General features: G+C 53.4%; 1 protein-coding gene across 5 annotated transcripts in view; it reads right to left on the reverse strand.

Annotated features, from left to right (window-relative positions):
• Nucleotides 1-13,121, reverse strand: part of ZNF516 (zinc finger protein 516) — a 128,438-nt gene that overhangs the window by 15,675 nt on the left and 99,642 nt on the right. For all 5 annotated transcript variants that reach the window (XM_032293767.1, XM_032293768.1, XM_032293769.1 and 2 more), the window contains exon 3: nt 5,281-6,729. In XM_032293767.1, coding sequence (XP_032149658.1) covers nt 5,281-6,729 — 1,449 coding nt within the window. The remainder of the gene's footprint in view (nt 1-5,280; nt 6,730-13,121) is intronic.

Below are 13,121 nucleotides of genomic sequence, written 5' to 3' on the forward strand. Positions count from 1 at the left end.
GGAGGGGAAGGGGAAGGGAAGGGGAGGGGAAGGGAAGGGGAAGGGGAAAGGAAGGGGAGGGGAAGGGGAAGGGGAAGGGAGGGGGAAGGGGAAGGGGAAGGGAAGGGGAAGGGAAAGGGGAAGGGAAGGGGAAGGGAAAGGGGAAGGGAAGGGGAGGGGAAGGGGAAGGGGAGGGGAAGGGGTAGGGAAGGGGACGGGAAGGGGAAGGCAGGAAGGAAGGGGGGGCAATTTTTTTTGAAGCAGCCCCCTAAGCAGGGGCTTTATAATTTGTTCCCCATTCATCTGCATTGTAAACGCCACCCAGTGGCGCTCCTATGAAACCAATTTCTGAACACTTCGGTTGTCTGGATTTTCCTAGGTACAATCTAGACTGCGTCTACATGTGGAATCTCACCACGCCTACACAAAATACTGACTAATCATGACGACACGCAATGTCATCTGTGTCTAACATTCACAACTTTCAAAAACTAAGTTATTATTATTCTTTTTTCAAGCAATTATTGGAGCTATTTCCTATCCAAATGGGCAACAGAGCAAACATGGATAGCCCTCCCACTGCCCCACGCTCATCTCCTTGAATTAAGTGTGGATGAGTACGCGTGCACACACACTCGCACAGGCGCACACACTCACAAGTGCACAGGCACATATGACTTTCCCAAACATTTTTACCATATCGCTTTCTCGTATCACTTTCTCTTTGCTTTTTAGAGACAGGGCACTTGCCCTATGGTCAATGACATTACGCCCAAGCTACTCCACCATTTCCAGTTCATCAAAAGCGTTACCAACTTCATTTGAATTGAAGACCAGCTGGTGAGCACACAGCTCCAATGTTCTGACCTCAAAATTCAAGTTGTGTTTGGAATGCAGACTTAACTGTGAAAGAAAAAGGCCTGGTGAAGCTCAGAGAGGGACAGCAGCCCTGCAAGGCTGCACGCTGTTATGTGGTGCTATGCTATCCACAGAGAAAGAGGAGATGAAGAGATTCTACAGAGATCGCACCACCAGGAAGCACGGGGCTTTCATCACCATAGCATGAAGGCCTCCTTGGTATACGTGATTTTTTAAGTCCCAATAAGAAATACCAACTAGAATTATCTCATTTTATTAGCTTCAATTTTTTATTCTAAGATTTATCTTCCAGGCTGGCCACAAGGTCTGATAACACAGATCACGTACTGTGTTACGACTGCCGTGGCAATAAGCCCTTTACGTTCAATCCCTCTATGTTTACAGACTTGGTAGTCACACTACAGATACAGAAAATGCAGCAGGTCTTTCTTCTCAAATGGTCAGAGAACCCCTAAGGGAGGTAGCGATAGTTCTTTCCTTCCTCTTTGGGTAGAGTTTTTAGACTCTGCATATCTACAGAAACATCACCCAGTCAAACACATGTGAGGGGAGAGGAAGTCTCTGAGACTTCTGTTTCCTAACTTCTGAATAAAAGCTGTCTTAGAGGCATCCTCCAGTAGCAATGTTCTCTTTATAAATGGAACATGTCCACTGCAAAATCACAGAATCACACGTCTAGCACCCACAACTATTGCATGTTCACATGAGATGACTTCCTATGCTTGGAGACCATTCTCCTCTGCATATTCCTACCTCCCAAAATACAAAATGATGCTACAGCAATATGTCTAATCAATGACCATGGATAGGGAAGCTGTGATCTTCTGATCTACAGATGACACCCAACTAGGAGACACCTAACAGATGCATGGGATGAGGAAAGAAGACCGAGAACTACAGATACACTTGTATAATAAGACAAGTCAGAAAGACCAACTTGACCAAGGAAGGACTCACGACTCAAAAAACAACCACGGGCCTACCACAAAGAAAGAAACAGCTGGACAGAAATAAGTGGAAGAAAAGCATCCTAGGGAAGTTTAGTTACTCCAATATTCAGCAACACCCAAAAAAGTAAATCTGGCCTGCACAGATTTCCGGGCTGGAAGTCAAGTCTCTACAACAGGAAACATTCACGTTCCGGTCACCTTTCCAGTAGTCAGAACATGCCGAGGCTGCTGGGTTCCCTTCTGGCTACAACAAGTTAAGGGTGTCAAAAACAAACATTCAAGTAAGGAGAAAGGAAATGTGGAAGGTTCCTGGAGACCAGGTAGAGAGTGGACACAGAAGGCCCCAGAGACCATGTAGAGGATGGACATGGAAGGCCCCGGAGACCAGGCAGAGGATGGAAGCGGAAGGTCCCGGAGACCAGGTAGAGGATGGAAGCAGAAGGCCCCAGAGACCAGGCAAAGGATGGACGGGGAAGGTCCCAGGGACCAGGTAGAGGATGGACGGGGAAGGTCCCGGAGACCAGGTAGAGGACGGACGGGGAAGGTCCCGGAGACCAGGTAGAGGATGGACACGGAAGGCCCCGGAGACCAGGTAGAGGATGGACGGGGAAGGTCCCAGAGACCAGGTAGAGGATGGATGCATGGAGACAAGGTAGAGGATGAGCGCGGAAGGTCCCGGAGACCAGGTAGAGGATGGACGCGGAAGGTCCAGGAGACCAGGTAGAGGATGGATGGGGAAGAAGGATGCTGGGTCCAGGAAAGGCAAGAAAGAAGTGTCTGAAGGTTTAAAGGACTACCACATGGGAGAGCTCTCGGCTAGTTCTGATGGCCTCAGCAGAGACCTGCAGGCAGTGGCCGCTCACCAAAGCCGGGGCCCAGGAGGTGCCTCATCCCTCACCGGGAGCGTCCCATCTGGAGGCGCTGGGCTCTTCTCAGGTGCGCAGACCAAGCATCTAGATGGGTCGGCCTCAGGCAGTGTATACCGGGAAGCTAGGATTCTAATAAGGCACCTACTAACAGGCATATTTTACGACAAGAAAGATGAAAGCCCTGCCCTTAAGAAACCCAATTTAGAGCAGACTTAGCAACCGCAAATGTGCTGACTCACACTGTGTCTCAGTGTGAACACTGGAAGAATAAACCCAGGATGAGGGCATGTGCTTTACGACCAGTGCTTTTCACATATGAAAGATAAGTATTTCACCTCTCTCTTTAAACAAAAGGACTTAAAACTGTTTATTTTTTTAAATGTCTGTAGGAAAAGGAAAAACATTTCAGCCTATTTTGGCCTTCAAATTCTATCATCTGAAATTTCAAAACCTTACAACTCACTTCTACTTTCTTAGAAACGTCAACTACGCCGGCCACAGGGCAGCTCCAAGGCCTTTAAGAAGCGGGGATGCACCTTCCAGGTGTCAACTGACAGCTTTAGAACTGTCGGCTGGAGCAGGCCGTGAGTGCATGACTAATTCAATTAGGAGTCTGGGGGAGCCAGTGGGCATCAAACCCCTGTTGCTCTGCTGGGAGGCGGCCGCCAGGGGAAGGACGGCGCGGGCCGGCCGGGGGCACCCAGAGTCCTCGAAAGCACAGCCCTCACCACTCAGCCTTCCCTGCTTTGGGTTCCAAGAAAACCTGCATCTCCAGAAGCGAGGCTGGCATCGCGTCAAAAGGCCACCAACAAACTTGCTGGCCACTTAGCAGCAAATAACCTGCATGACTGAGAAACCCTGCTGTGGCTGAGGGGACTCACTCACTTTAACTGAACGTGGAAAAAGTCAAAGCATCAATCCGCAGGGAGCCGCGTTGTGCCTCCCACCCACAACGGCCTCCGTAGGTTACACCGTCTGCCCAGAGCCCCACGGGCAGGGAGAAGAAATGAGGGTCTCAGACCAGGCCTTAGGGACCCCAGCTCCTCCATCACAACTCAGACCAACACATCCCACGAGATGCTTGGGTGTCCAGACCTTGGTCTCATCCTAAAAAGTTCACAAAGCCAGGTGCGCTGGCTCACACCTGTAATCCCAGCACTTTGGGTAGCTGGATCACAGGTCAAGAGATCGAGACCATACTAGTTAAATGGTGAAAGCTCGTCTCTACTAAAAATACAAATACTAAAAATACAAAAACTAGCCGGGTGTGGTGGCGCACGCCTGTAGTCCCAGCTACTCGGGAGGCTGAGGCAGGAGAATCACTTGAACCCAGGAGGCGGAGGGTGCTGTGAGCCAAGATCAAGCCACCGCACTCCAGCCTGGCGACAGCGCAAAATTCTGCTCAAAAAAAGAAGTTCACAAGCGCTCAGCAGGCTCTTCAAAGCAGGGATGTAACAAGCATGGCTGGAGGAAGGCCTTTGCCGGCAGAATCTGTAAGAAGGCAGCAGCCTGCGACAGCTCCTACTGGAAAACATCTTGGCTGAGCATCCCTCACGCCTCAATACCCACTCGGCCGGCCAGTGATCTAGGCAGGCTGGGAATCCCGGCCTAAGCCAGGAGCTCAGCAGGTGACCCCGGCACCCACTGAGACATCATCCCACGGTGGATCTGGGGGAGCTCTCTGCTGACAGCTCACCTCCCAGACCCGGAATCATGCCCCGACAGTCCCACGAGCTGCCCTCAGAGGCCATTTCTAATGGGGACCACTTTCAGGAACCGCAGGCTTTGATGGAAAATTCTACCAAAGAATGGTTAGCCCTCCCAGGTGATGAACTCAGAGACTTTGTTTTCTTTTTTAACAGAACTTAGGTTTTTCAGTGCTCTGGATGTTAAGGGAGAGTGAGCTTCAATCTATGTTCAAGGACAGGGCACTCTCCAGCACGTGTGCCCAGAGGAGCAGCAGGCAGCTGGCAGGCCCTTCTCATGTTTACCACTAGACAGCAACACCAAGGCACAGGGAGAAGCGAAGATAGCGCTTTTCAGGTATTTTTTTCAGGAATTTTTGCACAAATTCAATTCTCCAGACTTTACAGGGTAAATACATCCTCTGCAAGGCTTTGCTTACTAACACTGGAGCACTCATTAGGCGTTTTTAAATTATAGATATATAAAAATATAACTTAATCGCCCTGAATGAATACTCTTGTCTTCTGAGAGACAAGGACAATGAACGTCTACAGATTCTTTGTTTAAAATGACAGAAACATGGTGTGTGACCTGCCTGCTCCTGCGGAATTTTGGTGTGGAAGAAACATTCTCAGCAGGAAGCAGGGCTTGCGGCCTCCTCCCGGGGCCAGCATGCAGAGGGCCACCAAGCCCAGGCAGCGTTCCCAAGTGGGGCAGAATGCAGAGCCTGGAAGAGCTGTCCACACCTGCTGTGCTCCCAGGCCAAGGCAAGGGAGCAGCTCTTGGCTCCTCAGGGAATGAGGCCACCTGGCTCTGCTCTCACAGGCCTTGGGCTGGCAGGGGGCAAGCCCTGGCCTTCACGGGCTGGCTCTGGGGGTCACACGTGGGCCAAGGAAGAGGGGGCCCGCACATCTTACCTCTGTGCTCCAGCCCAGGGCCACCGACACCCCAGCCCTGGTAAAGGGTGGCGAAGTCCTTTGGAATGTACGTCTTAAAGATGTTGAGGATGTCCAGGCGCTTCTCATGCCCCTCAGCCACCGGCTCCTGTTTGATGGAGTGTAGGATGGGGGGTGCCCCAGCAACAACGGGCTGGGCCTGCAAGGCCACGTCGCCCCTGGACCCCGCAGCACAGGTGGCCAGAGTCCTCAGCTCCTGGGCCGCCTTCGAGGGGGGCTCGCGGGGAGGTAGAGGAGGGGCACCCCCTTCACCCTTTGCAGGAGGTGGACCCTGAGGCTGAGGGCTGAATTTGGCTTTCAGGGAGTCCGGGGCACTGTGCTTATTTGTGGGGACAAAGCCGGCCCCTGCCAGGGGGACCCCAAACTTCTCCACAGGCTTGCTGTTGGCCGAGGGCTGAGTGCCAGCCCGGGTGATGACAGTGGGCGTAGGGGTGGCACTCCTGCTGAAGCCCCCGCCACCCGGGGTGGGCACCGGTTTGGAGCCCGCCTCCTGCCTGGGCTTGGCTGGGGGCCCCTGTGCGGCCACACCATGTGGCTCCTGGCCGTGACAGGGTTTGGTCTGTCGATACCCGTCAGGGCCGGGCGCCCACAAAGCACAGGGGCCTCCGGAATGGCTCTCCTTATTCTTAGGCATGCTAGCGGCTTTCGAGGCCACTCCCAGGGGAGAAGAGCCACTCTTGGGCCCTGGCACCCCTCCTGGCACCTGAGTGCGGGTGAACCGAGCCAGGAGCAGAGGCTGGCATTCTTTGCCACCAAGGGCGGGCGGTGGGCCCGTGCGTCCACTCCGGGGAAGGAAAACCAAGTTACTTCTGATGCTCTTGTAACCCTTGGGCTGGATCCACGGGGGAGCCACGGAGTTGCAGCTGACGCGGTGCCAGATGCGCTTGTGCATCCACAGGACCTCGGGGTAGTAGGTCTTGTGGCTGCAGTAAGGACACGGGTGAACAACCAGAGCCGCCTGCAGGGAGGAGGCCACCTCCTTATTGCTGGGGTCATCCTGTGTCGACCTCACACTCAAATCCAGCGGCATGAGGTCTGGGGCCAGAGCCCTCTTCCCTCCCCCAGAGTGTTCCTTGTTGTGCAAATCAGACAGCTTTTCCGCAGGGTGACCCGTCTGGCCCTCCGCGCCCGTACTGGAAGGGATCTCCACACCATCGCCAGGGCCGGGCACCTCCTGCTTGGGCTGAAATGCTGGCATCTTTAAGTCCATAGAAAACCTGTGCTGCTCTTGCCTCCTAGAAGCCTCTCTGCTACTGTTTTCAAGTACGGACACAGAAGCTGCGATCCCCGCCTTGGACTCGCCGGCGTCCCTTTCTGAGGCATTCTCTCCCAGCGTGTGACTCTGGTCTCCATTGGAGAGTGCAGCCGAAGTCACCTCTTCGGAAGAGCAGCAGCGGCGCGGCTGTCCCCCTAGAGGCGGCAAAACAAGAAACGTAAGTTACCATTCTCATCAGCACACGGTGAGACGCACGGCGAGCACGGCCACGGTGCACTCCAGGCACGGCTGTCTCCAGCAGGACAAGCCAGCCCTGAGTCTGGGTGGCTCCTAGCAAATCCATGAGTAGACACCCAGGCAAGAACAAGAGGGGGCTACGCCGGGCAGGACCTCTTTCCTCAACTTCAGGGACTCAAAAGATTACAGGGAAAAGCACGATGATGGTGGTGGCGTATCTAGTTACATGCACCTAGTTACATGTATCTAGTTACGTGTATCTAACTAGTTACGTGTATCTAGTTACATGTAACTAGGCTGTCCCAGCTGACAGAGGGAGGCTGGCCTGCTAAGACCCAGGAAGAAAATTAATTGTTCATAACAGTGTAAGGTTTGTATGACTTTCAAGGAACTCTGCATTTAAGGCTCTTGTAGAATCTTCACAATCATTCATGGCAGGGTAAGAAAACCAGAGAAGTGAGGTGGCGTCCACAGCCACAGAGGCAGGCTTGGCCAACAGCTTACTTGCCAAAGGACCCCAGGGTCTGCCTCCGAAACCACTGGGCTGCGACCACCTTCCACCTCAGCCCGGGGCCCCGTCCCTACGCATCCCTCCTGTGAGGTCCAATTCTCAAGCCTAAAACTTGATGCCACCAAGTGCCCCAGAGGCCCATGAGCCAAGGGCAGCCAAGCGACCCACCTCCACGCCGCCACCTGCTGGCTGCCCAGAGATCCTCAGCCCGACCATCCCCCAGGCTCTGCCTCCTCCACGGTTCTCATGCCCCCCTCCACGGCCCCCATGCCCCCCTCCATGGTTCTCATGCCCCCCTCCACGGCCCCCACACCCCCCTCCATGGTTCTCAGGCCCCCCTCCACGGCCCCCATGCCCCCCTCCATGGTTCTCATGCCCCCCTCCACGGCCCCCACACCCCCCTCCATGGTTCAAATGCCCCCCTCCACGGCCCCCACGCTCCCCTCCACAATTGGGACCTGGCGTAGGTGGCTTCTGATGTTTCAGTGGCACTGATCCGGAAATGGAAGAACTCAGCTAGAAAAGCGTCGGGAGAAGATGCCCTGGCTGCCTGCTTAGGAAATGCCTGGTTCCGTGGTTCCCTTGCCGCGTGGGGAGGTCTGCGGGGCAAAGCGCTTCTGCTCAGTCCCCCCAGTTTGATGGCCCCTCAGTGGCAGTGCTCACCAGGCACTTTATCAGAATTAAACAAAGGAAAGAGAACGGTGGGGATTTGAGCCTGGCGTGGCCGTGCCCAGATGGCTGCCTTTAGGCCTGACCGCAGTGCCAAGGGCACACACCAGAGAGGAGTGGACTGGTTCAGAAAGGCCACGGGAGGCGGCCTATGTAGAGGAAGTGGGATATGTGCCCTGTGCTCTCCGGGGGCAGGGAAGCCCATGCCACGAGGAGCAAGGCAGGTCCCCACAGCCCTGGAGAAGGCACGCGTCACTCCCGACCCCACGAGTGTGGAGGCGCATACCACAGACGGGGCCAGCCTGGCCACCCTGCCCTCGGCCCCAACAAGCCGGGGACTCCTGGGTACCTAAGTGGGACCTCCTTGAACGTGTCTTGGAAACACAAACGCGGATGAGGGCTTGGACAACTCCACTGTGCCCCAGCCTGGCCTGGCCTGGCTGATGCCTGCTGCTCACCACAGAAGAGCGTGTTTCACAGGGGCCCCGGGAGTGGCGGACTTGTGCCATCCCAAGACCCCAAGACAAGGTCCTCAGCACACACACAACCCCCCTCAAAACACCGAGATGCGTTGAGGGCACTCCCTATGAAAACTTACTCCCCTTTCACTTAAAAACACATTTTATTGTAGTAAAATAGACATAACAAAAAAGCCTACGGCCTCGGAGCCACGACAAGGCGCACGCCTTCCGCGCTTACAGCTGCTCTGCTCTCCCTGTTAGTTTTGTTTTCGGTTTTCCACTGGTTTTTAAAGCACTTGGTTCTTAGTGCACAATGTGCCTCTTCTCTTCTCTGAAAAATAAACAGGACCCCAGGAGCGCCCTGCGGGCCGTCATTCCAGGAAGTACAACGGGCAGCACGCCTGGGTCTGTGCCCGGCTCTGGTGATGCTAAAGAACAGTGTCCTGCGTCTAGCGTCCCGCTGCGCCCCCACGGGAGGGGCTACCCACTAAGCAGCCGCCTCCCTCTCCCTCCCTGGTCGTCCACCGGCAGGAGGCAGCGCCGGCCCCGGGCCGGGACCCTCGGGGCCCCTGTGCACTGATGGCGTGTCCTCCGGCCTGCTTCCTGAGCTGCTATTCCTACAAAGCGGCTCTTCCAAAAACCAACCTCCTCCTGAAACACAGCCCCACACTTTCTCTGCAAGACACTTTTCTTGCCTAAGTTCTTTCCTAAGTGTTTAAAATAAAGATTTTTCCCATTTCCGCCCCTCTACATTGGGCTTCATAAAGGCCATTATTTATTTCCATCCATAACGGATACAATTTAGTTAACTTTGTGAGCAGGAAGGGGTGTCTGCTCACAGGGGCGGTCAGAGGCCCCGCTCAGGGATGGGGGCTGAGGTGCTTTGCTGGGCTGGGCTTTGGGGAACACGTAGGGTGACTGCAGGCAGGCTACCCACTCTGCGCAGCTGCTGGGCTCATCTGCACTTGAGTTCATGGCACAGCCTCAGCTCAACACCGGGGGCTCCCCTGCGTGTTAACAGGGAGTGAGGAGTGAATGAACAGGTAATTGCAAGCATCACATTCATCAGTGACATCTCTGATTCAACTTTAGGCTGACAAGGAAGAAGGGACGGGAGGTGAGGGAGGAGGCAAGGAAATGGCACTACCTTCTCTAAAGGTTAAGAAAAGGTAGAGCTCCACAGTATTCCGATTACACAGGAAAGAAGGCTTGATGCTTTCTTAGAAGACAACGAATTTAGTTAAGTGACCATAATTCTAAGGAGCCTGGGAATAAAACCTCTCACCTCCCAACCCCCAAAACGGCATCAGAACCACCAGAAAGGGGCCCTTTAATGAACACCTGCGTGTAAAGACTTGGGTGAGGACTTTTATCTGATTCTAAATTTTTCAACCCTACAACAATGACATCCTTTCTGATGGATAGGTTAAGAGAGCTTGACTTTTAAAAGATTTCCAGTTCTACAACTGACAATTTCACACATACATGCATTTTCATTATGCAGCCAAACATCTTAAAATATTTTATTCTACAATTTCAGCAACCATCACTCAGAAGCGCAAACTCCCCATGAAGTTTCCACATCCTTGCCACAGGAAAAAACCCACCACGGGCATGTGGAACCCATTAACACCCCAAATTCTCACTGGACTGATCTCCCGGTGCCGGCTGACTGGACACACGCTGCCCTGAGACCAGAGCCCGCCGCTGGCACCCCAGCCACCTGAGCAGGACTGTGCCCCACCCTTCGAAGCCTCCGGCATCCACGTGGACTCTGCTCCTGGGACACAGCCATCGCGGGACCAGCCCGCAGCCCCTCTCATCTCAGCCACATCAGCTCGGATCAGACACGTGCACAAAATGCGCCCTTCTTCCAGGCACCCCACCACGATCACAGAACAGGAAGACGCTTTGAAGAGACATGGCAAGTCTGTGCACCACACCTAGGCCAGTTTAGTAACCTGCGGGATGACTCCTAGATGCCTTACACACACTCGGCTTTTCCTGTACATTGTACGTTTGCAGGACTGAAGGCACTTGGAACAGCAAGGCAGGCGGCTTGCAGGTACATCAGCACAGGTCTGCGCACGTCCTGCCGCTCACCTGCTGCAGAAGCAGATGTGATGAGTGCTGTGCGCCATGTAGGTTTATAAACTACAAATCATTTCAATATATTTTATCCCAGATTTGGCAAGAAAAAAGAAACAGTCACACAGTCACACAAAAGCCCATCAACTGTATATAACATGTTTTTTTCAGAGGATTACTAAGCCAGTAATACAGGAGGCCGAAGCTTACATGGACCTGTCTCTCCCTGACAGTCTTGGGGACAGGAAGAATGTGGCTGGGTTTAGTGCACAGAGGTAAGCTGGGAGCAGGCCCAATGCCTCTGCCCAGGAGTGGCCGTTCCTGAATCTGATACGGACAGGAGACAGGGAAATACTGGGTGGAAGAGGGCAAAGGCCCCACCCTCGAGTTTAGAAACCCACGGCCCTAAATAGAAACAGGCATTCCTGTTTTCACACTCAAATGATGCCCCTTTTGGCCTGCCATGCCTGCCTATCCTGTACCCATAGAAACCTCAAGCCCCAGGCTCCAAGAGCAGGGGAGCAGAGAAGCAGAAGAATGGAAGAGCAGCAGACTGGCAGAACAGCATGGCAGAGGAGGAAAGAAGAGAAGGAGCATCTGAATATCAGGAGGAGTCGGACTGGGGATGATCAGAGAGGAGATTGGCCACGGCATGGCTGAACTACAGGGGAAGATGATCTTCCCACTCCATCCCCTTTCCAGCTTCTCATCCATCAGGCCAAGAGCCACCTCCACCACTCAGTGAAATCCCCGTATTCACCACCTTTCAAAGTCCGTGTGAGCCGACTCTTCCTGGACAACGGACAAGGACCCAGGTACCAAGAGGGCAGGGTGAAAAAGGCTGTCACCCTGGCCAGGCACAGTGGCTCATGCCTATAATCCCAGCACTCTGGGAGGCAGAGCTGGGTGGATTACGAGGTCAGGAGATCGCAACGATCCTGGCTAACACAGTAAAACCCTGTCTCTACTAAAAATACAAAAAACTAGCCAGGCGTGGTGGCACGTGTCTGTAGTCCCAGCTGCTCAAGAGGCTGAGGCAGGAGAATCACTTGTACTCAGGAGTCAGAGGTTGCAGTGAGCCGAGATTGAACCACTGCACTCCAGGCTGGGAGAGAGAGTGAGACTCTGTCTCAAAAAAACAACAAAAAAATAAGGCTGTCGGCTGTCACCCTGACTCCCCACTGAGCTGGTTTAACATTCAGCCATCCGCGGACAGCAACTGCTAAAACGGCGTTAACTGTCTAGACACTACCATGGGGCCAATGCCCAAAAGCGCCCGCCCAGCTCCTGCACCTGCCTGTCTGCTTGCTCCCCCTCCAGTAATGGGTTTGAGCGCAAATGAGCCACATCCCTGTTGCAAGTACTGCGAGAGGTCAAGGAACTCTCGGTTTCACGTCCACAAGGAAGAAGGTCTAGGAGGAGGCTGCAGTGGCCGTGCTCCCGTGAGCCCACCATGTACATCGACAGCCCAGATGGAGAAAGGGAACTGGACAAGCTTATCAGACCAGGGCTGACACTCAGACATGAGGGAGCCCAACGCAGCAGAGACTCAAAAGTTTTCAAGGAGATGCAACAAAGGCTTGAAACTAGTAAGACGAAATCCCGTAAGGAAAAACAAAGTGCAGGAAGAGAAAGTTCTGGCCATGGAAAAGACTCCAAGCTCCTAGGAGACCACAAGCTCAGTGTGAGTTATTCGGCTCAGGGCTGAGATCAAACAGAACCGTCCTCAGCAACAGCCGGGAAAGGAAGGCCCAGGACGGGGCTGGGCAAGGGTCCTCTCTCCATGCTGGGTGGCAAGAGCCCAGCTTGGGCTCTGAACCACATGGAAGAGCAGCAAATGAATGAAAGGGAGCGCATCCAGAACAGGCCTGGGGGAGGCTTCTGGGAACCAAGTAGTATGAATGACTGCAAGAATGTGGGCTGTTCCCCCCAAAATAGGGGGGCTGCCTCAAACCCCAATGTTATGCAGGGAGCACTGAGTGGACATATGGAAATCAGTTCCTCCAAGATAGTCTTGAGGGCCGCTTCAGAATCATCTGTCAAGCTCACGGGCCACGGCTGGCGAGAACTGATCAAGGCCAGAGCCTTGCCTAAGGTCCAGGTTTCCGGGGAGTGGCCTGCGTATTCTCAAAAAAAAGAAAAAAGATCTCTGGGTGATTCTAATTGCAGCCAAGATTGAGGAGAGCTGGGCAAGATATGACAAATAAAAAGAAATCAATGAGAATGAGATTTCACGGGAGGCCAAGGGAGAAGTGCTCAGCTGAGAAACAGCTGCCTTGTGAGCAGTGCGTCCCTCACCACCCAGAGGGGCAGGCGGAACGCAGAAGGCAGCTCCTGGGAACGCTGCAGGCACAGACCTCCCCACGCCCCCGACAATGCTAAGGTTCTAAACTTTGTATATGGAAATGACCCAAAACCTGGTAACTGGACAAGACTGATTTCATTTCTTATGTACATTTCAATGTCATTTTTCCTTCTGTTCAATTCCTTGTGACTTAGTTGATTTTGCACAGGTATGTTTAAGCAGTACAAAGTAGAAACACGCTTCTTTAAAAAAAAAATGCTTTGTCATTTCTTATTCAATATCTTTAAAAATAGCAAGCAGCTATTTCACTCTGAG

This window comes from Sapajus apella, unplaced genomic scaffold (genome assembly GCF_009761245.1).
Source record: "Sapajus apella isolate SASKATOON/1434 unplaced genomic scaffold, GSC_monkey_1.0 scaffold30, whole genome shotgun sequence".
Lineage (NCBI taxonomy): Eukaryota > Metazoa > Chordata > Mammalia > Primates > Cebidae > Sapajus > Sapajus apella.